The 23,424-nt window shown below is 40.7% G+C and overlaps 1 protein-coding gene across 1 annotated transcript; it reads left to right on the forward strand.

Annotated features, from left to right (window-relative positions):
- Nucleotides 1-1,576: 1,576 nt before the first annotated feature.
- spryd3 (SPRY domain containing 3) lies at nt 1,577-23,399 on the forward strand. The gene is made up of 11 exons (XM_061687277.1): nt 1,577-1,667; nt 2,804-2,950; nt 3,100-3,175; nt 11,123-11,247; nt 11,821-11,953; nt 12,042-12,227; nt 17,550-17,699; nt 19,450-19,507; nt 20,619-20,738; nt 20,816-20,952; nt 21,034-23,399. Exons 2-11 carry the CDS (start codon nt 2,823-2,825, stop codon nt 21,166-21,168), a joined length of 1,248 nt encoding a protein of 415 aa, XP_061543261.1. The 5' UTR covers nt 1,577-1,667; nt 2,804-2,822; the 3' UTR covers nt 21,169-23,399.
- The last annotated feature ends 25 nt before the right edge of the window (nt 23,400-23,424 follow it).

A 23,424-nucleotide genomic window follows, 5' to 3' on the forward strand; every position in this document is an offset into this window, starting at 1 on the left:
ATCCAAGCAGGTTGGAATGGGTGGCGCAAGGTGTCAGGTGTGTAATGTGACAGAAGAGTCTCTGCTAGGATGAAGGGCAAAGTTTAGAAAACAGTGGTGAGGCCAGCCATGGTGTGCGGATTAGAGACAGTGGCACTGAAGAGACAACAGGAAGCAGAGCTGGAGGTGGCGGAAATGAAGATGTTGTGGTTCGCTCTCGGAGTGACCAGGTTGGATAAAATTAGAAATGACCTCATCAGAGGGACAGCCAAAGTTCGATGTTTTGGAGACAAAGTTAGAGAGAGCAGACTTCGATGGTTTGGACACGTCCAGAGGAGAAATAGTGAGTATATTGGTAGAAGGATGATGAGGATGGAGCTGCCAGGCAAGAGAGCTAGAGGAAGACCAAAGAGAAGGTTGATGGATGTCGTGAGGGAAGACATGAGGGCAGTTGGTGTTCGAGAGGAGGATGCAGGAGATAGGCTTACATGGAAAAGGATGACGCGCTGTGGCGAAAGGAAAAGAAGAAGAAGATGTACATACCGTGAATTAGAAGCCGCAATTCTGAGCTTTTGTCTCATATTCATCTTTTGATCTGAAACCCAAATGTCTTCAGTATACAACAAAAAACAAAGGAGTTGACCTTGCCGTTCCAATACCTTTGGAGGGGACTGTATTGGCTTTATTTTGCAGTCCACATTGAAATTGTGTTACACAGTACACAAAAGGTCCCTAAAGGTCCTATGTCATCTACCAAAAGCTTCACACGTCATGTAGACTGCGCAAAAAGGGAATAAAACTCTGGACCTTCGGTATACCAAATGCCAATGTCTTCACACCATATACGGGTGTATATTTTAATTAGAAAACAATGTTAGTATTAGTGATAGTAAGTATTTTTATTGTATTTTATGTTTTGTGATCGATCTCATGTACTCTGTTACAGCTGCGTTTGTTTTAATGTACTCTATAAATAAATCCAAAAAGTAGCTCTCACTTTCAAAAGGTTGGTCACCCCTGCAATATATATCCATCCATTTTCTGAGCTGCTTATCCGTCGCGGGAGTCCTGGAGCCTATACCAGCTATCATCGCGCAGGAGGCGGGGTACACCCTGAACTGGTTGCCAGCCAATCGCAGGGCACATAGAAACAAACAACCATTCACACTCACAGTCATGCCTACGGGCAATTTAGAGTCTCCAATTAATGCATGATTTTGGGATGTGGGAGGAAACCGGAGTGCCCGGAGAAAACCCACGCAGGCACGGGGAGAACATGTAAACTCCACACAGGTGGGGCCGGGGATTGAACCCGAGTCCTCAGACCTTTGAGGCTGACGCTCTAACCAGTCGTCCACCGTGCCGCCCAATATATATATTATATAATATTATACTGCTTCAAATATTTTAAAAAAAATACGATATATATTGTTTATACCGCTATACAATGTTACAAAGCTACAAAATAATTACATATTTCCTTATATTATCCTAATAAACGCATCTGAAGTTCAGGCGGAGTCACTCCTGTGCACGTAAAAAATACTCACGTGCACGTTTTATGAATCCGCTGATCTGATTGGCTGCAGAGGCGGAACTTCCGGCAGCACCGGTTGCACAGTGGACACAGAGTGAGACTTCAGCAGCTCCCCAAAATCGGGAGAAAGTCCGAAGAACATCGAAATAAGGTTTGTCAAAGAGTAAGAAAGTAGTACACGAAAGCGGGAGTTCAGTGACTTTGAGTTCAAGCTGAATTATCGATGGGAACTTGTCAGTGAGTTTCATCACTCAGCACGAAAGTGTAGCAGCTAGCCGGCCAACTGTGTCCGAATGTAGTTTGAGGAATCTTATACGTTTGATGAATCTTATGCGTTTGATGATCACGTAAACCAAATAGTCGGAATTGTAGGTTTGTTTCGTTGTGGACATATTCCGATGGTTAATAGCCACTAATATATTATAAGACGTTGTAAAATGGTTACTTAAGTGTTGTCAATTGGTTACAATCTCACCTTGCGTATGTGACGCATTTGATTGCGTTCAAATAGTAAATATTCGATTCTAATACATGTCTGTGTTTAAAATAAAACGGTAGTAGAAATATTTTATTTACACTTTAGTATTCTGACTACATAACTAGAATACAGTTCTATATAAAAAAAAAAGTTTGATCGAGCCCACATTTCTGGGGTTGGCCTTGAAACCTAGCCCAGTTTGTTTTTGTTGAACTATGATAACCCTTTTGTAGTATGTACTAAAATGTTCTTCTAATGTGCTTACCTTTTTTTTTTATCTGCTTCCCAAACCTATTTAATTGGTTTCTTAAGTGTAGTCTCATCATCTGATTGAGCAGTCAGAGCTTTTATGCGTCATCATATCCATGTCTAATTATTTAACCAATAATGTTTTTTTTGGGGGGGGGTTATTGGTCCCATTTAGAGCTACGTTTATTAAATGAACTGGCATTTTTTTTTTTTTTTTTTGCCAATCTAAATATATAATACATCATGTGCTATTCCACTTGTCACTGGTGATTGTAGTTCACTCACCTAAACGTCCTGTGCAAGGCAGTTTGGGTTCAATTCCCACTCAGTGACAGTGTGCATGGTTGTCTACCTCTATATGTGCCCTGTGATTGACTGGCGACCGGTCCAGGGAGTAGTCCGTCTTTTGCCCTATGTCAGCTGAGATAGGCTCCAGCTTCCCACAACCCTTAACAAGCAAGACGAGTGGTATAGAAATTGGATGGTGCAATGGGGTGCTTCACGTTGTCTGTCTTGATCATCTACATCTGAATGAAACGATTCATTTTTTGGGGTTTCAGATTGTGATGATTCTCACAAATGGACGACATCAACCTCCATTATCGCTTTTTGAACTGGAGAAGGCGAATACGAGAAATTCGTGAAGTACGACCAGTGCGCTACCGAGAACGCCTGAAAAGAATGCTGAGGGATGGTGATGTGCTGAGGTAACGCCAACGAGAGTGTACCTCTGCACCGATTCCTTTCACTATAAAAGAGAGCCACTTTTAGCTTGTGCCATCATGCATTTGTTATATTACACACATCGAACTGTTCAGTGACATTGTCTTTTTTTTTTTCTGTATTCTGTTTGCAGGTACCATGGGAATTCAGATGAAGTTGGCTGTTTTGTGGCGGCGAGGCCATTGTCAAAGAGAAGTCGCTATTTTGAGGTAACAAAGTAGTACAGTATAATGTGACAAAATGCTAATAAAATTCAATTGTAAAATAAAATAAACAAATTAATGTGCTTGCATACTTTCCCCTCTTGTATATATTACCTGTTACAAAGCTACACACAGTAAGGCTTCACCACAATTAAGTTGAATTCTAAAAATAATCAGTAGAGCAGGGGTGTCAAACTCATTTTTGTCGCGGGCCACATTGTAGATACGGTTTTCCTCAGAGGGCCATTATGATTGTAAAACCATATAAATTTTTAATCGCCTCTTCATATTATTACACTTAGACAACAAATTGATGGATAACGAGTTTTGAAATTAGAAGTAAAGGATAATGGTTTGTTCAACTATTGTTCAAGTAACCGTTAAAGGGGTTTGGAGGCAAAACATGCTTACAATAGTTCATTACTATTTATTACATATGAATATTATGCAAAAAAATGGAACAGATTTTACCAAGAATCATGGAAGTTGACACACATGATTTGCTTTCGCGGGCCACATAAAATGATGTGGCGGGCCGGGTCTGGCCCCAGAGCCTTGAGTTTGACACCTGTGTAGGAGAGTGACCTGAAGAGCGCTGTACCCAAGAAATTGCCCTTTGAGTGCTTTTACAAGGCAGTCTAGATGTGGCACACTCTGATCCAGAAAGACAATGCTGTACAGTAATGGAATTAAAAATGTGCTAAGAAGGCTTCAATATTCAAGATCGCAGTGGAACCTGCGAGCGCAAACACTTTATTATTGTTATTATTATTATGGCTTGTACTGCGCTTTGAAACTTGTTTTACGATCATAATAAATAATACGAAATAAAATTTCTATAGCAAATTGCCATAGAAATAATAATAATTATTATTATCAACTTTAGGATGACCTCTGATTTGTTCATATATATGAGAAAAAACTCATTGTAGATATAATTAATATGTATGTATCATAAAACATTTGAACGGGACAGGCAGTTTTGTAAGTTACATTTAAATGTCCATAACACTCATACAAGTGTGAAGGATTTAACCACTGTATAATAAAACTGAATACAACTAAAATAAAGTACTTACTACTACCACATCCTTTGTGTTTTTAAACACAAGTTACCAACCGTATATTAAAACTTGAAAAATGATGTGCATTTGTTAAAAAACGAAGAAAAAAAGGCGAAGCATCCTTTCACTTCTTTCGATGGTCACCGATTTGTAGTCATGCATGTCGACAGTGGTTCAAAATCTTTGAGTAACTTTAGGGGAAGAAACTATGGTTGAAGTACCAAGTTGCTCTGTTGTAAAATTGGGTTTAATTGCATATGAGGTCAACCTCACTGTTTTAGGCCATGTCCACATGGGAACGGAGCTAATCTATTGCTTCAATAAAAATGTTTACAAAGTTTCCCGTACGCACAGAATCGTTTCAAGAACTGGGTGTGTTCACACACGGGCGCTGAAACGCTGTACTATATATGCCACCCCTAAGGTGGTGCTGTAAAACCGCCACAGGAAGTCACCAAAAGCAAACATTTTAAAATAATACATTTAGGAGCAGTAAATACGATAACGTAATACTAGGAAACCATAATCTCTTTGCTCATACTACCAGAATCTGATACTGGTCCATGCCTACGTGCAATGTAAACATACTCAGAACAATGATGAAGAATTCGAAAGGAGACATTTGTGTGAACTGACAACAAGGTAGAACTTCTGCTTTGGAACAAAAGCCCCGATCACCGTCAAGGTAAAGATCATCCGACACGGTGATCCACAATTGTTATTCTTGATGTTGGCCGTGTTTGGGGATGATCCTGCAAAAACTGGGACTACCGCATCATTGTCTTGGGAAAGATGCTTATGTGTTAAACACAAGGGCTGCGTTTTCAAATTTATTCACTCTTGGACCCGGTTTTAAAAAATGATCATATTAATAATATGATAATATTTTTTGCAGACACACTTGTTTCCATGTGGACGAGGTCTTAGTTTTCTTTGCAATTAATCCATGTTTCTGTTTTTTTGCCGGTTTAAGTTTTTAGGTATGTTTAGAGGTGGTCTCTTTGAAATAGTTGTTGACAGAACAATGCATAAAAATGTACAGTCACAATATATTGCTTACATTATCACCGTATTGCCAAATCTCATTTATGTTATCCATCCACCCATCCCTTTTCTGAGCCGCTTCTCCTCACTAGGGTCGCGGGCGCGCTGGAGCCTATCCCAGCTGTCATCGGGCAGGAGGCGGGGTACACCCTGAACTGGTTGCCAGCCAGTCGCAGGGCACATACAAACAGACAACCATTCACACCTACGGGCAATTTTAGAGTCTCCAATTAATGCATGTTTTTGGGATGTGGGAGGAAACCGGAGTGCCCGGAGAAAACCCACACAGGCACAGGGAGAACATGCAAACTCCACACAGGTGGGGCCGGGGATTGAACTCAGGTCCTCAGAACTGTGAGGCTGACGCTCTAACCAGTCGGCCATCGTGCTGCGCAACATATCCCTTCAGGGTTTTTTTTTAAAGCACAAAAAAGAGTGCATTTGCTTCACTAAAGCCCCACTGTCTCTTTTAGCCATCGGGCAGGAGGCGGGGTACACCCTGAACTGGTTGCCAGCCAATCGCAGAGCACTTACAAACAAACAACCATTCGCACTCACATTCATTTATGTATGATAAATGTACAAATTTTGTCCTCAACACGTGTATGAACAAAGAAACAAGAAAAGACTTTTCAGCACATAAAGTATATTTTTGTTCAGTTGGATGGGTGAGCCTGTTGTTAATGCTCAGGATTGCTAAACTGCCCGCACTTAAGTGCACTCCATACCAAATATACTGTCAACTTTTATTATATCGTCTAAGTTTCTTGATGCTTAATGTTTGCCAAGCTCTTGGTGGCAGGTATTGTACAATAATATGAAGTCATAATTATGGGATCTTGACAACACTCCCCTCTGTAGGTATGTAATGGGGTGTGTTTAGAGCGCTCTTCTGACAAATGACAAAAAAATTGGCTGCATTTGCGGTAGTGTGTTAGGCCCATAATTAGCGTCTCTGGGGTGTGTTCAGCAAAAAGAGCTTACTGTTTGTATCGCTGCTGGCCCGCAGGCTCATCCATCTGCGATGGAAGACGACAAAACCGCCTTGATTTCAAGTCTGGGTCATGGAAGTGCTGTCAGGGAAGTTGAGGATATAGCTGGAATAGCCCCCGGTGGGAGATGTAACACCACATAGACACCTTTTATGGTGTTCCACAAACCCTTCACATTTTCCCCTCTACAACCACACGAGAGACCTCATTGAATGATGCACTGTTGTTAACAATGACCTGTCCGGAATTGTCTTTTACTTTCCCGTGGAAGGGTGCGGGTTCCGTACCGTCAGTTTTCCCCCCCTCCCTAGTCTGTACATCCCCTATATAGAACAGATTATTTAATGGAAATCATCTGCAAATTGTGTAGATTTGAAACATGTGAACTTGCAAGTTTGTAACATCAGAACATGAACATGAGCGTGGATGTTGCCATAGCAGTAGTTTGATCAATACAGGACAAATTTTCTTCCAAGAAACAAAGAACATTGTTTCCCAATATCAACTTACCTCAGCCTTTCTTGCCATGTCGGAATCTTAGTTGTTGGCCTCAAAAATTTTACGAGGCAGGGTGTTAGCGCCGACTACATCATATGTTTTGTTGATCTGAACATTAATCAAATCACCTTCCAAGTATCTTTTCCTCCAAAACATTTTATTATCTGTTTCCCAGATGGATTTGTGAAGCAAAAAAAAAATATTATATTATTATCTGAAAATGTCTTCATCTTGCCTCTTGGTTAAATGTCAAGCAAGGTCAGTTTCAGTTTATACGGTATATTGTGGAGATACAGTCTCTCTGTAGATACAGTGGATATAAAAAAAATGTCGGGTTTTTGTGATATAAAACATTAGACCAAGATAAATCATTTCAAAACGTTTTCCATCATTAATGTGACCTTTAAAAAATATTTTCATCCATAATGCATTCCCACGCATTTGGAAGATTTTGTTCTGGTCTGATGATTGAACTTTTTGGCATAATTCCAAAAGGTATGTTTGGCCACAAACACAAGACCACTCATCACCAAAAGAACCTTACAGTGAAGCATGGTAGTGGCAGCGTCAGGCTTTGGGGCTGTTTTTCTTCAGCTGGAATCAGGATTGTAGATAAGGTGGAGGGAATGATGAGCAGTTTGAAATAGCAGTCACTGGCAGTACAAAACCTTCATGCTTCTGCCACAAAGCAAATTCATACCAGAAAAACCCTAATAAAACATCTAAACTTCATATGGGGTTCATCAAAGGCACTTTAAATGGTGGCACGTGTTTGTTGACTCCCATTACAATGAGTTGGAATGTGATTGGTCAATTTTGAACGCAGCCGCATCCTTGTTAGAAGAGGGTGTTCAATCACATTATCTTAGTTGTTTATTTTTGATTACATTTTGATGAGTTGTACAGGTTATGCAGTGGATGTGGGTCCTTCCTAGGCCTGTCACGGTAATTCTATATAGACGTACTGTTCGATAAATAAAATGGACACAATTTATCAAGTCGTCGTGTATTCAGCACAGTAGTTAGGAGTGTTTTTATACGTTTATTTAAAAAAACTTTTGATTAAAAACAACTTCATCACAATTCGAGCTCCGTTGGGATCTGTGCATAAACGATGACGTCACTGCGCATTTACGTTGAGATGAAGCATGCACAGACCGAGCGCTTCCAGGCTCTATTCCAAATGACGGCATAGAGAGCGAAAATTTACTTCTGATCGGTTTGACAAAAGGAATATTCCACCCCTGTGACACCGAATGAAATTCCAGTTGGATTCGGCCTGCTTATTCCGATTGAGGTGTTGAGGAGCATGTTCATTAGGTGTGGGCTTCTAAAGCGATTATGATAATACAAATAATAATAATAATTATAACTCTAGCGGCACGGTGGCCAACTGGTTAGAGCGTCAGCCTCACAGTTCTGAGGACCCGGGTTCAGTCCCCGGCCCCGCCTGTGCGGAGTTTGCATGTTCTCCCCGTGCCTGTGTGGGTTTTCTCCGGGCACTCCGGTTTCCTCCCACATCCCAAAAACATGCATTAATTGGAGACTCTAAATTGCCCGTAGGCATGACTGTGAGTGTGCTTGGTTGTTTGTTTCTATGTGCCCTGCGATTGGCTGGCAACCAGTTCAGGGTGTACCCCGCCTCCTGCCCGATGACAGCTGGGATAGGCTCCAGCACGCCCGCGACCCTAGTGAGGAGAAGCGGCTCAGAAAATGGATGGATGGAATTATAACTCTTATGTACTGTAAACCAGGCTGGTCTTGCAGCTCTTCTTGATTTCAGACCCACATGGATCCATATCACAGAGCAAAGAAAAACAATTTAATAGAGAAACACGAAAGGAAATTATAACAACAACAATACTGATTTAAAAGCAAAAAATAAATAATCAAAAATAAGGGCTGGCCTTATTTTTCATGATTTCAGAGGCATTAAAAAAACAATATTATCCTTTACCATGATAGTTTTGGGGACAATATATCGTCTTAAAAAATTATTGTGACAGGCCTACTCGCTCCCAAAACTGTTGTCACGTTGTGGACGTCTTTAGACAGAAAACTAACTGAGACTGAATTAAAAGTGCCCCTGCTGGTTGCAGCCAAGTCATCCCTAGTCCCTGTACCTTGAGTTTTCTCTCGTCTCCCATTGTAACTGTAGAAATGCCCCCACTTTCCAACTAGGAGAACGACTGCCATTTAAGAGTTAAATTATAGGTTATCCTTTTCCAAGTTGTAATTGTTTTAGGAGTCTCCTTAATTTATTTTACTAGCTCAATACAGGCCGATGATGTGATCCCGCTGAAGCAGGTTACCATTGTTCTTTTTATGACCACAGAATATGTCTTCTGACATGGCTGTTTATCAAGTGAGAAGCTCCTCATTGTGTCAGTTTGGCCTTGATAATATGAAGCATGAAAGATTCCAACTGGATCCAGATGGTAATTTTTGGCCACGTTGTCTATGACAAATTCAGCTCGTGGAGTACGTGCTTCTACCTACATGAAGCATGGCAGTTGATTGCTGGCAAATGTGGCCGGTGTGCTACTGTGCACACAGTTGGAACTTATTTCCTTGTTGTTTTGGCGCGTTTGTATTTAAAGGCGCATTCGTGTCGCTCAGCCAAATAATGGGCTACAGTGGAACCTCCAAAGTCAAACACAATCTGTTGTTATGCTGTTTGACTTCCAATTTTATTCCAGACTGAAACTGTCGCCATTTTAAAACCTGTAAAGGCCATTTTTAAGGAACATTTTAACATCATGCATGTTAACATGTCATATAAGAATAAATGTTTACCATTATATAATAAAACAAATACAACTAAAAGTAAAACTACTCACCATTTGAAGACACCTGACAAACACATACTGGAAAGGAACCAGGAAACAATTTGGGGGGCGGTTCAATGCTTGTCATTATGTTAGTAAAATGAGTGTCTTTGATACCTTAATATTAGTGCTCACAATGTATTGCGCAGCCAGACCTTTTCTTATGTCACAGTAAGTTTTATATCCAGTTGGTTGTTGCATAACCTTTTCCTTTGTCATCCTAGAATCCTTGTGTAGTGGTAAAAATCAAAATAGAAATTTTATTTCTGAAATATTTGGCTGTATGTCGTATTGACCGTTCAACTTTGGAGGTTACACCATACATGATTTATTGGACTAGATGCTAACCTGCAGGCGCAGACGAAAACATGTTCAAACTTGCCGAGCACAGTCTACCGTGTAGTAATACGGAAACCACACCTTTTAACCTTTCCACTTGCATGTGCTTCTTTTTTATGACTCACCACGTGGGAGGCACAGTGGAGGAGGGAAGGAAGAGGCCATCTGCGTCAGTGGGGTTGGGGGCCTAATCAGTGACGCGGCCTCCTCGTTGATCTGATTTCAATATTTATGAGCCATCTGACAGTTTTGGGGGGAAAAAAATCCCTTCTCAATCACATGGCATCTTTGAGAGATATGTTGAAGTCATGGGAAATAACTTGGTTTCCTCTTCTGCTTGCCCTTTGTCTGCCAGCAGTGCTCTGACTTGTGGGCTTCCATGTAGGGCTTCCCAGGAATCACGTCACACAGTCGGTATTCAGCTGCGATAACAACGGCTCAGACCAGTGCCTAGCTTTACTCTGACTCAGTAGTTTCAATAAGAGTTGGACATCCCACAAGATGGGGAAAGAAAACCCTAATAGAATATGTATTGTATGAGGACAATTTAGGTCTTGCCACTGGTACTCTGTTTACTGATCATTTGAGTCAATCTCATTATAAGGTGCCTTTCAGACATCCTCATTTCACCAAAATAAGTTAACAATTTTCACTGAACTTCATATTCATTTTATTAAGTAGATGATTCTGGTGTTAGAAACGCACATTTGTCAGGCTCCAAAACTTTTTCTTGCACATCTGCAAAGGCACCATTTAATGCTGAAAGGTACATACAGGTTTTGGGGCAACATATGCTGCCATCCAAGCAAGGTCTTGTTCAGGGATATCCCTGCTTATGTCAGCAAGACAATACCAAGCCACACCACATTCTGCACACAATGTGGCTTGGTAGCGAAAGAGTTCGAGTACTTGACTGGCCTGTCCATTTCTCTCAGAACAGTTCTCACACTTCCCCGAAATGTACATATCTGTTCTCTACTTCCTCTGATGTTCTGTGAGGATCTGTCATTAGTCATGAAATAGCATGATGGTGGTGATGATGTAAGGGAACGTACATACTGACTCATAAAATTTCTTGTATCTGCTTCATGCGTTTTGTTGATTTGCCTCAGAACCAACAGAACTTACACGGCGCCTTTTTACTAATGTGTAATATTCTGACTCATCTGTTACTGTGGCTTCTTTTAGGTCACAATCGTTGATACGGGAGTGAGGGGGATGATTGCTGTTGGTTTAGTGCCTCAGCTCTACAAGCTGGACCATCAGCCGGGCTGGCTCCCAAATTCTGTGGCTTTCCATGCAGATGATGGCAAGTACGTGTCACAATCTTTTTTTTTTTTCTTTTTTTTTTTTCGGAGTATGCACATCATGACTTGTAGTCATGTTAAGGAGCTAATAACATAGCAGTTGCCTGCAGCTCACTTGGCACATTCATTTAACTTCGTCTTGCATTTAGGGAACATTGACCTATAAATGTACACTACTCTCATTGTGCAACATTTTCGTACACACTTGGTTTCATATGGGTTGTGAATTAATGTGATTTCAATACTTGGCTGTCACACTTCCCTTTATAAAGTCCCACAGTGGTGGGAATGGAGAAGATTCAACAGCACAAACTCTTCACAGGCTCTGTCACATAAGTTGTATCAACATACAGCAACATGTATAAAAAAATATATATATATATATGTTACAAAGTAACAATAAGCAGTGCCCCTGTTGAAATGTTGAAATGTTGTTAATAGTATAAATTCTTATGTCTGGTAATCTGTATCTCCATCTCTATATTTGGTCTGCCCTCAGCTGTGCTTTTATGGTTGATTTCTGAAAATAGTGGTGTCATATGATCACTGAGAGATGTATAAAGTCTTATTCTTTGGCAGGCTCTACAACGGCAACACTGTAGGACAACAATTTGGTCCTAAATGCTGCAGAGGGGACCGAATTGGCTGTGGAATATCCCTGGACTCTGATGATGGACAGTTGACTGTGTTTTTTACCAAGAATGGTAAAGAAGTAAGTACTCTTGGAAGATCACTTGTTGTACTTTGTTGACTTCCAGTTGCCTTATGTTGAGTCAACTATTATGGGAATATGTGTCCAGGTTGGCAGCTTGGACATGCCAGCAGCTGAAGCTCTCTACCCTGCGGTCGGAATGCACTCGCTGGGGGAGGAAGTACTGCTGGACCTGCATGCTGAGTGGGGAATGGAAGAGGATGACGGACTGATGATAGTAGACAGCCATGAAGATGACTGGGGCCGCCTCCATGATATTAGAGTGTCTGGCACCGTAAGTACTGACGAACGCGGAGAGGAGGATTTGAAAAAGAGGTCCTCCTGTTAGTATGGCTGAGGCTATAGCTCAGTCCTAGCCAGTAGGTCACAGTTTGAATCCCACTGCGGAGCAAAACATGAACTACATTTACGCAACACTGTCAAGGTATTTGAGCAATGTACTGAACCCCTAAACTGCTTAGGCCAGAGGTCTCAAACTAATTTTTGTCACGGGACAAATTGTAGTTATGGTTTCCTTTAGAGGGCCGTTATGACTGTGGAACCATATGTATAATCGCCTCATCATATCGGTACATATACAGTTTTTGCCTTTTTTTTCCCTCTGAAATTTTGTCCCAGTTTTTCTACATCAGCTTGGTTTCCATACAGTTGAAAATGGTCCAAACACAAAATGCATCTGACTGCCCACATCACTCCTAGCTTTAATAGTTTAAAATGTGTTATTAAAAGTGAAGACAATTTGAAATTTTGGTCCAGAAGAACATGAAGTAGATGCACATGATTCGCTTCCGCGGGCCACATGGATTAATAGGGTCGCTGTCGCCGTCACTGACGTCATAGGCTGTTTCGTACTCCTTGAACGCTGGCAGCTAGATCTATTCCACACATTCACCATCCACATATAGATGTAATTATAAATATTACTCCGTGGCGGACTAATATGCGGCCTGAGGTTCCACCTGTGCGCTCGAAATCACAGGAGTTGACGAGACCAGAAGAAAACTTACGCTGCTTCTGCTGTTAATAAGTCATGGTACTTTTACTCCCTTACAATGATCTAAATGTCACTCACTACTTTTATTTATCAATTATTGCTTATTTCTCAACTATTTTGTGCGCGAGACTACGACTTCGACTTCCGCATCGGGCGCTGTTTGCGTCATCCAATTTAAGCGCTAGTGACGTATAAGTCTAGTTCACCATGTGTATGTCTTCACTGTGATGGGTAAAATGCAGAGAACAAATTTCGTGTGCATGCTTGCATGTTCATGACAATAAAAGGTGATTCTTCTTCTCCAATCAAATGACACAAGAATGTCACATGACCTCACACGACGTCTTCCATTTGGACTTCCCAGACATAGTTATTCACACTAGATAAGCCTGCCCTGCTGATCGTCATGCTTACGTGGCGGCCATGTTGGGAAGGTCGTCGTTACCACGAAGGCAACGGTGCGCTACTCTTGTTTACCTTTAGACGGTCAAGCACAACAGCTTTCATGTATTGTAGTATTTGTCTGGCACTGTCTGCGCAAACGTGGATATTTCAGCTCACTTATAACTTGAGAAAACACCGTGCAGTAAATTGCAGGTGTTTTTTTGTAGTTTTCACTGTGCATAGGCACACACAGCAACATCAAAATGTGTACATTCACATTTTATTTTTATTTTATTTTTTATTGATGGTCATGCTGTGGTAAAAAAAGAAAATCTGAAGTTACTCACTATTTACTCAGTACTTTAGTAATAATTTCACTGCATAGTTTCGACTCCAAGTAATATTTTTGGGGGGCGACTATTTACTTTTACTTGAGTCACATTAATGGCAAGTAACAGTACTCTTACTTTGGTACAATATTTGGCTACTCTTAGATTTAAGCAACATTTTTGCTCATCAGATCAGCCAGTGTCTTATTTGTTGCACTGGTGTTTTGTGTTTTCATGTTGAGGTGCTGCGGGTCGGGGCTGTGGTTGTGGTCCCAAGTGGAACCGCGAAGCACGTTGAGAGTTGATCCGTTAGTACATTTTGTATTAATTAGGAATCGCGGGTACAATTATCTAATTAGTTTACTGATGTGAATGTTAAATGTATTAAGCAACGGAGCGCTGTTAAGGACTATGTCACAACACAGAATGAAATGACTTCAAATTCAGAAATGGGCAATAAAAATAGAAGAATATTGTACTTAATATTTTCCTGGAGGATGCATTTGGGATTAACCTTTGAAGTTAGTAATAGTGAAAAATGATGTGAAAAGGACATTGATTTTAGTCGATTCTTTTCGAGAATGAAAGTGCTTAAAAAGGAGGATTCTATTCATGTGGCACAGCTTGAAGCAGGCATCAGGTGCAGGTTGGAGATTGGCCTGGCTCAAGTTTGAGGCCAGAACAAAAAAAGCAACGAAATGAGGCAAATTTAACTTTAATCTTAAATTTGTACATCAACATGTACTTGAGCGGTGTAAATAAGATATTCTGCATGATGATTTTTTATAATTTATTTTTGTGCATTATTGTACTCTTTAGAGTCTTCCAGATTGCTTAATTTGTTAAAATAAAAAAAAATCTCTGTAGGGGCTTGGGGGATCCCCTCCAGACCCTCTCTAAAATGTATTATTTTTTTTGGGGGGGGGGGGGGGGGGGGGGGTCACATTTTTCATGCCTTTGGTGTTTGCATGTCTGAATATTGCATGAATAACTTTTAAGATGCATAAAATGATGGAACATGCTATTCAAATTTCAATTGACATAGAAGTGCAAGTGTAGATAATGCAACAGTTGATGGTGGCTTAAAAGCAAACAAGTGGAGCGTTCACCGGCATCTTCAACTACTCTCCGCTTGGGTTGGACATCGAGTTTAGAGGATCGATTGGAACCGGGACTAGCATTCAGGTTCTCCCAAAATCGTTGACATTGCACCACTTCTCCAACACATAAGTGAAAGATTTTCAGGTGTGTCGCAAAGAATGAACAAATTTCATTTAATTTGTCTGAAAATTCTTTATTTACTACAATTAATATTTCAGTATGTATACTTTTTGGGACATTTTTATTTGGTCGACCCGCATCCCATGAAATTTTGCTAATGTCACTTTATGTGCCTTAGCTATATAAACGTTGGACACATTGATGTCATACATTAAACAGGTTAGTTACTATGAAATTAATATCTGCACTTCTGGGGATTTCAAATGAAAGTTCCCACTTTTTAATCATAGCTGAGTCAGTAAAAGAGAAAATGCCAAATACAGAAGTGTTCACAATTTTTTAATGATAGAATCAAATTAGTATTCTGATTAGGTCATTGACCCTTTTACGATCCCCACCCATTTTGGAGACGTCCAGACTGGAGTGTTGGTGTCTGACTCAGACGCTGATCTGAGCTCAATTATAGGAGGCAAGAGGGAATCACAACTGAATAACCCTCAGGCACCAGCAAATAACCTGCAAGTCTGCAGCACCTTTTCTTCATGCGTGATTTCTACAAATTAGTCCCCTATCATTTTATTAACGTCTGCTCTGTTGTATATCAGCACATATTCATACCACATGTGAGCGGAATTCCTTTTGCACAGCCCTCAGGAGACCTGTTAGAAGGAAAAAAAAAACATAAAATAAACTGTCTTCTCTCCTTCAGATAGCCTGAACATCTGCAGGTCTTGATTTTGAGGTGCTGCTTCTTTCTGTATATTAACAGTGCTCTGTATGTCAATTTGTAGAACAGCCACCTGATTTTTGTAAAGCAATATTAATTAGTTTTGTCCTCAGGCATATCTCTTAGGATTATCTTTTGCTGACAACCGGCTTCAGCATTCATTTGCAAATAAAAAAAATTTTTTTATTCAAAATTACTTTTGTTTTAATTTACCACAAGCCTATTTTGGAACACCGATATTAAAAAAAAATAAAAATAAAAAAATATTTAAAAAAAAAAAACAGATGGTTATTATCCTCATTAGGGTCATGTGAGGGGTGCCTGTCCTAGCTGAATTTGGACGAGCGGCTTGGACTGGTTGCTAAGCCAATCACATGATACATATAGACTAACAACTATTCACACAGACACATTCACACCTCTGGACAATTAAGTCTTCAGTGAACCTGACATGCGTCTTTTTAGAATGTTCCTGGAGAAAACCCACAGCACAGGAGAATATGCAAACTCCACAAAGGAGGAGCCAGCCACTACTCCACCGTGGCTCTGGATGGATAAATTAATTTAGATAATTAAATATAATATTACTTCGATGTCCATAACATTTTAAGCCATTGGTTTTCAACTGTTGTCATCCCGGGATCCACATTTTTCTGTTGTCACTAAAGTTGCGACCAACGTTTACAGAACTTAGGAACAATAAAGAAAAGAAGCGTATTTCTAAACATATCTACTCTTGTTTGTATGTTTAAAGTGTCTTTCAGAGAGCACCTTATGAAGAAAATGAGGATGAGCATAACTGCATGCATAAAAATTTATATCGAGGCACTGACATCTTCTTTTTAGGAAAGTCCCGCTTCAGGTTTGTCTTCTTTTTAGGAAATGAGGGCTGCAGAAAAAAGCAACAATTTTAACAGTCTGAGTTGATATAATTGTTTGTAACTACCTGTTCGCAACCCACCCAAAATGGCCACGTGACCCACTTTTGTGTCCCAACCCTCCAGCTCAGAATCAGTTTTTAAGCAGTATTTGTGTTAGTCTGTTGCTCATTTTCAGGGGTTCTCTTTATTTACTACGCCGGCGGTTGACAAAGGAAAATGCCCTTTTATTGCTCATAAAGCAGTTACCCCTAATCATGTTATCTGTCCTTTATCTTTAGATTATAACGTGTGTATGTGTGTACAAACATATATATGTATGTATGTGTGTGTGTGTGTGTCTATATGTATATAGGTGTATATGTATATATGTGTGTGGGAAAAAAAACGGAAACATTCAACAGTTCAATATAGTGCAGTTTGGATTCATCAGGGAAATGTCACCCAAAAGCCCAATATCCTTTACCTTTTACACTTACAGTGGGGAAAAGACGTATTTAGTACAGAGGAGCCTCTTAAAGAAGAAGTTACAGGTCTGTGAGAGCCAGAAATTGTGCGTGTTTGTACGTGACCAAATACTTATTTTCCACCATAATTTGCTAATAAATTCTTTAAAAATCAGGATTTATTTCCCTCATTTTGTCTCTCATAGGTGAGGTATACCAAGATGAAAATTACAGGCCTCTCTCATCTTTTTAAGAACTTGCACAATTGGAGGCTGACTAAATACTTTTTTGCCCCAATGTATGTGTGTGTGTGTGTGTGTGTGTGTGTATATATGTAAAAAGTTTGTGTTTAGGAGAAGAGCCATCTTTGTTCGTTCGTATTGTAGTTTAATATTTTGTCGATGCTTGGTGGTTGTGCAGATTTACAAGTAATTAACTCAATGATTAATTTACACTCAACATCAATTGTTGTATTCGTTTGGCCACACACAGTCTCTCTTTCATTTGAAGCATTCTGACAGTTTTTTTTTTCAATTTCAATTTGCTCTACCAACACGTGTTGGGACATTTAATCACTGTATGTTTGAAGTGGTAACGTGAATATGTTCTTTCTTCAGCTGCTCGAGTACATGGGCAAAGGGAAGAGCATTGTTGACGTGGGCTTGGCTCAGGCCCTTCGGCCACTCAACACACGCTTCCACTACTACGAGCTGGAGATCACAGACGCTGGGGAGAAGTGTTACATCGCCCTTGGCCTGGCACGCAAGGTATGAGGCGGCTTGCGCTCTTCACGATCACAGTGTTTGACAATCAGCGTTAGGGTACGCGCTGCGGTCACTTCTCTGGAGCCTCCCTTCGACATGTAGTGCTGCTCTCACTGTTTCCAGTCTGCACGTTGATGGACGAGGGAGGAAAAGCTAACAACAGAATAAATATTGTCTCATTGTGCCCTCACGTCTGCGTTTCCATCCAAAGCAGGTTGTTCCACTTAGATGCTAATCTGCCTCATTAAGGAGGAAAGGGCAGTCACATTGGGGAAACTTAGGTGTTGTTTAATTGCAAATGATTCACATTCTGGAAACGGGCTGTGTCTGAACGAAGACCTGTTGAATGTTTACACATTATCGAACCATTGTGTCATTGAAATAACACATTTGAAAAGAAGTGGGCCTCCGATCTGGAGATGTTCTGCCATGCGCTCATTGTTTTCAGTTTGCGGCGACGGCTAACTGACGTACACTTTGCTTCGTGCCAGCTGTGTCCGACGCTGCTCACAGCCTGGGAGGCGGCCGATCTTTGTTGCACTTTGCGCCCTCTCTAATCTCCTTCTGAGTCGTCTGGCGTGGATGTGCGTGGGCGTGTCACAGCATCGGAGAATAGAGCTGTTGTTTTCCTGACTGATTGTTTTTCCCTTTGCGTCTGTGGTTTTCTCTGAAGCTTTTTTTTTTTCTATCCATCAGTCGGTCGTTCTTTTTACTCTAATAATCAAAACAAAGGTATCTTTTTTCTGTCAGGGTAACAGTTCTTTGCTCAGTCCTTCCACAACTGTTTTATTTCCATGTTCTCTGTGGAGGAAAACTAATCAATCTTTGCTCCAAAGAACCTGCCTCTCACTATTGATCTTATTTGGATTGCTTTTTACAATGTTTTCACATCTCTTCACTTGTAATGTCCAAAACTTGGACTGGGAGGACCAATCAGCTGGTTACGTACCTCATTGTGTGCCAGTTCGATGGTTGAAACTTGTGACGTTCCTAACCGCATGTCAGCCATGTTCTTCCACAGTGAGGGAAAGTCAAGGCTGATCATGTCAAAATCATTTGGAACAAAAATGTTGGACTTAAAACAACCTCACCCTGCTAAATGCACAAATTGAAGGGTTGAAGGCTAAAGCTAGAAAGAGCACAGCACTCACTCCAAACTAGAGCCTCTGCTGTCTTTCTTCTACAAGGTCAACGCTGTCAAAATGGAAAATGCACAAGACTCTTAAGACAACCTCACCCTGCAGCATCATATGAACAGTTGAAGAATAATGCTTGCACAACCACAGCGGTCACTCCAAACTAAAAGCCACTTAATTCAGCGCTTAATAGAATATGTACTTATTTTAAAAATGGAGTGCAGATAGTGTGTTTTAGGATCCGGTTCAACATGACACTGAGGTCAGTTTGTGTCATAGTTGCATTCTTTAAGTACTCTACCACTGTGGTACTCTAATAGAAGAATGCCAAAAGGGGTAGTTATTTTGGTACCCTCCAGAACACAGGAAAATGAGTTAAACTCATCTATTTGCATGCACTCCTCCCACAATGAGCAAAATGAACTACGCGGCGATTGGCAGACACAATACTGGTTACGCCCGGTTGGTAGATGAGCTTCCGCATCTCTTTGCATGCGCAATCGAGTTTGCACCTGTTTTTGTGCGCGCAAAGCTTTCGTAAATCAGGCCCAATTTATACAGTGCAAAAAAATAGCTTTTCATGCATACATGACTGAATTTATACTTTTGTCCCACAGGATTATCCGAAAAACAGACATCCAGGTTGGAGCAGAGGGTCCATAGCTTATCATGCTGGTGAGTGTTGATGTAGCAACTACGTGACTTACTCTTCTATGGCAACATCTCAGACTAGTTGCGTATGTCGCCATGACAAAACCTCGTGAAAACATCAATACTTTTTCTTTCTTTGGAGTTTTGCAAAGTTTTGCATCCAGATAGCAGCTTCATCTGCACAGACCTGCAACAAAGATTAAAAACGTCGTTTATATGCCAAACCAGCAGTCGGCAATTTAAATAAACTGCAACAAAGAGCACAATAAAAACTAAAGATTAAATTGGGACTTTACTGATGAACTCTTGAATTTAGATTCATTTTTTTAAGGTAAATTGTCACAGCAGCAGCAGTCACAGATATACACTTATATTAACTCATTCACTGCTGTGGATGTTTGTATTCGTCACCTGGAAACCAACCGCTTACTGGCACTGTTGTATATACAGTGCCGTAAAAATGTATTTGCCCCCTTCTCAAACTCTTATTTTTATGCACAGGTGTCCCCACTTTAATATTTAAGATCATCAAACAAATGTAAATTTCAAACTAAGTACAACCTTTGTCTAATCAGTCTATAAAATATTCTCCCAAAAGTCTTTGGAATCATTCTTTTTTTTTTTTTTTTGAAAACGTAGGACGACGACAATAGTTTTTGCCTTGGAGCTCTGCCACGGATGCCATTTTTGCCAAGTTTCTTACTTATTGTCGCGTCATGAACACTGACCTTAACTGAGGCACGGGGGGCCTGCAGTACTTTAGATCTTGTATTTGGTTCCTTTGTGACGACCTGAATGAGTCGTTTCTGTGCTCGTTTCACATCTGTTCTTGAATTTCTTTGGATTGTGGCATTTTGTTACATCGTTTTGTGATCTTTTGGCCAACATTTTGTCAGACAGGTTCTATTTAAGTGATTAATTAATGATTTAACAAGGTGAGGCAATTACTTTCACACAGGGTCAGCTTTGCATATTTTTTTCTCCCTTAATAAATAAAATCATTTAAAATGCTCTATATTAAAACGATTGTTGCAATGTGTGCTGCGTGCTTAAATAATGATGTGTCTGTGGTAGATTCTGGGCTCGGGTCGTCTTATATTGTGACACAGTAACCAACCCTGAGGTTCTTTTGTAGATGACGGGAAGTTGTTCCAGGGCAGCGGAGTCGGCGACGCCTTCGGTCCGCGCTGCTTCGAAGGAGACCTCATGGGCTGCGGCATCATGTTCCCACGTGACTACAGCAACGAGGGCAGAGGCGAGTCAGTTTCCACTCCCATCTAACGGACACGGCACAGCCCTCACGTCCGTCCTTTTCTTAATGGCTTTGTTTAGATGATGTGGACGACTGGGACCTGGAAGCGTTTCCACGGCCCAGTGAGGTTCAAAACGACTTGTACGCGGGCAACGACGAGGGGGAGGAGGAGGAGGAGGACGGGGAGGGGGAAGACTTGGAGGGTACCAAGGTCACGGTGAGTCGCTGCCAAAACCGAAGCCTGGAGCCTCTTCAGTGCAACAATGCTCATTGTCCCTCTGCTGTCCTTTTGCGGCAGGTGTTCTTCACCCGGAACGGAAATGTGGTGGGACGCAGGGAGGTGGCCTTACCAGCAGGAGGCTTCTACCCCACTATCGGCATGATGAGCACCGGGGAGAAGGTCAAAGTGGACCTGCACCCCCTCAGTGGCTGAACGCCGCCACGGGACTCCATGATCCTCATCGTCAACAGGCTGCTGCACGTTGCTTGTTGAAGTCACGTCAGGATAGAACTGTGGCCTTCTCATGCTGTAAGAGTCAAATAACTTTGATTCAAAATGATCCAAATGTATATTTTTTTGAGGTTGTAATTCAGGAGTGTCCAAGCTTTTTCCTCCAAGGGCTGTTTAGTGAAAAATGTAAGGGCCACTTTGACATCTTCAATTTATTTAGCACACACAATCCATCAGTGTAGTTAAACATATGCAAAGCAATTCTACATATATTTTTTATTTATACTGCATGAAGTCAAGGATTTTTCCAGAATTTGTCTTTATCCCGCTAGAATAGATCCCAACAAGTGAGCACAGTAGAATTCCGTCTCCACCACTGGAACCAAATCAAGAGCATTCTGGACGAAGCTGACCTCGGCGCCGCACCTTACCAAATGATGTGTGATTGGTTGAAAGAGAGATGACAGGGAACTTCCTCTTCTCTTCTCTTCTCTTCTCTTCTCTTCTCCTGCCTTGCCACCCAGTGTAGAAATTATGTAGTACAATGCAGGCAAACTACATGGGGCTGTGTCACACATTAAGTCTATGCCACAGGCTGGCAAAAAAAAATGGATGATGGGCTGCAATGACCCCCAGGCTGTAGTTTGGGACACACCTGTTTAATAGAATCACACAGTGTGATGTTGATTTTCTTTACAAAAAGAAAGATCGCAAACACAATTGACACTATTTCCGCGTTTGCGTGTATGTTGCCTAACTGTGTGCGCTGCACGTCCCATAACTGGTGCATTGCTGACACTTAGTGGTCAGAGTCCTGTAGTGCGGTCATTGGTTCAGTTCATGGCCTGCCTGAAAATGTAAGTCTATAACGCAGTGTTTCCCAATCTTTTCTTGAGCCAAGGCACATATTGTATGGCACTCCACCAAACAAAAATAATGTAATGAAATAGTTTATGTAATGAAATAATTTACTTCAGACAAATTTACTTAGTGTGAAATCTGGGCCTGTTATTTTTCTGCCATTTATTGGAAAAGCAATTAAATGTTACACCTGTCATGATATGTCGCTGGCATGGATAGATTGGGAAAAATACTTTGTCAAAAAGAATTTTCAGATAATTGTATAATTTTCTGCAACCTGATGATCGCTCACACAAATGTGCTGGGGCATAATGGTTGGGAAACACATCATTATGGCCATTAACTCTAATTTTTCCCTCCAATGAGGTTAAGTCTTTTTTTGGGGGGGGGGGTTTAATATGTTACTCAGTACATGTTGAAACTGTGTTCTTGTTATCAAACTACAAACTACTTTGATCAACACTAAAAGATGTAATACTGAAAGGGAATGTTTAATGGAAGGATAATTAATGACCAAAAACATGTACAGTTTAAATGTATTCTTGACAATGAAGCCATAACTATAATTTGTTGCTCTCAGGTATATTTAAATATCAAAACTGATACTGTTTTTATTTATTCGTCACAGATTTCCATTGCTTTGAGTCACGTTTTCACTTTTTGGGGGGTGAGTTAATGCTGTTCTCTAATAGTTTAGGATTATTGTTTGTGACAGTAAGACTTCCAATGTTCACCTGTACTTCCTTTCAGCACAGTTTTAGTTTCCTGGCCTCGATTCTATTCCTCCTCAGATGGGCACAGAAAGAATGTTGTGTGCAATCTCCTCCCACATGCCAAAAACATGTATGCTAGGTTCACTGAACACTAAATTGAGCCGAGGTGTGAATTTGGGGTAGGCTCCATCATGTGCCCTTCATTAGCATAAGCAGCGTATATAACGATTGAATGCGTGGATGTTGTCATAGGATTACAGGCTTTACATTGATGAATTTTCTTAAAAGTATCTGCATCCGAAGAGCCATTCTGACCAAAGTGCCTGCATGAATACTTAATGTTCTCAGATCAGCATGTACTGTGTTTATTCAAGTCAGTGCCGTTTTTGCATTAGTATAAAGAATGACACATGGCCAATGGCGCCTTCCTGCCCTTTTTTCCATCCTCAGCTGGTGATTTCAAACCTAAGTGCCTGTCACCATTACCCAAGCCATATAGCTAGCTATCTTGTGTGAAGCAATCTGATACAAGTAAAAAATTATCGTTTTATTTCACCATTTGGAATGTGTAGTTTTGACATTTGCTGGTGCCTTTCAGGTATGTTGTCATTTTTTCTAAAATTAAAGTCTTATCCTGTATCCATGTGTTCATCTTAATGCTACA

The sequence above is a fragment of the Phycodurus eques genome, chromosome 10 (assembly GCF_024500275.1).
Source record: "Phycodurus eques isolate BA_2022a chromosome 10, UOR_Pequ_1.1, whole genome shotgun sequence".
NCBI classification, from domain to species: domain Eukaryota; kingdom Metazoa; phylum Chordata; class Actinopteri; order Syngnathiformes; family Syngnathidae; genus Phycodurus; species Phycodurus eques.

Coding starts and splice junctions, on each gene's coding strand:
- spryd3 (XM_061687277.1), top strand. CDS start 2,823: ATGGACGACATCAACCTCCATTATCGCTTTTTGAACTGGAGAAGGCGA. Junction 2,951..3,099: donor AGGGATGGTGATGTGCTGAG/GTAACGCCAACG, acceptor TTCTGTTTGCAG/GTACCATGGGAATTCAGATG. Junction 17,700..19,449: donor CCCTTGGCCTGGCACGCAAG/GTATGAGGCGGC, acceptor TTTGTCCCACAG/GATTATCCGAAAAACAGACA.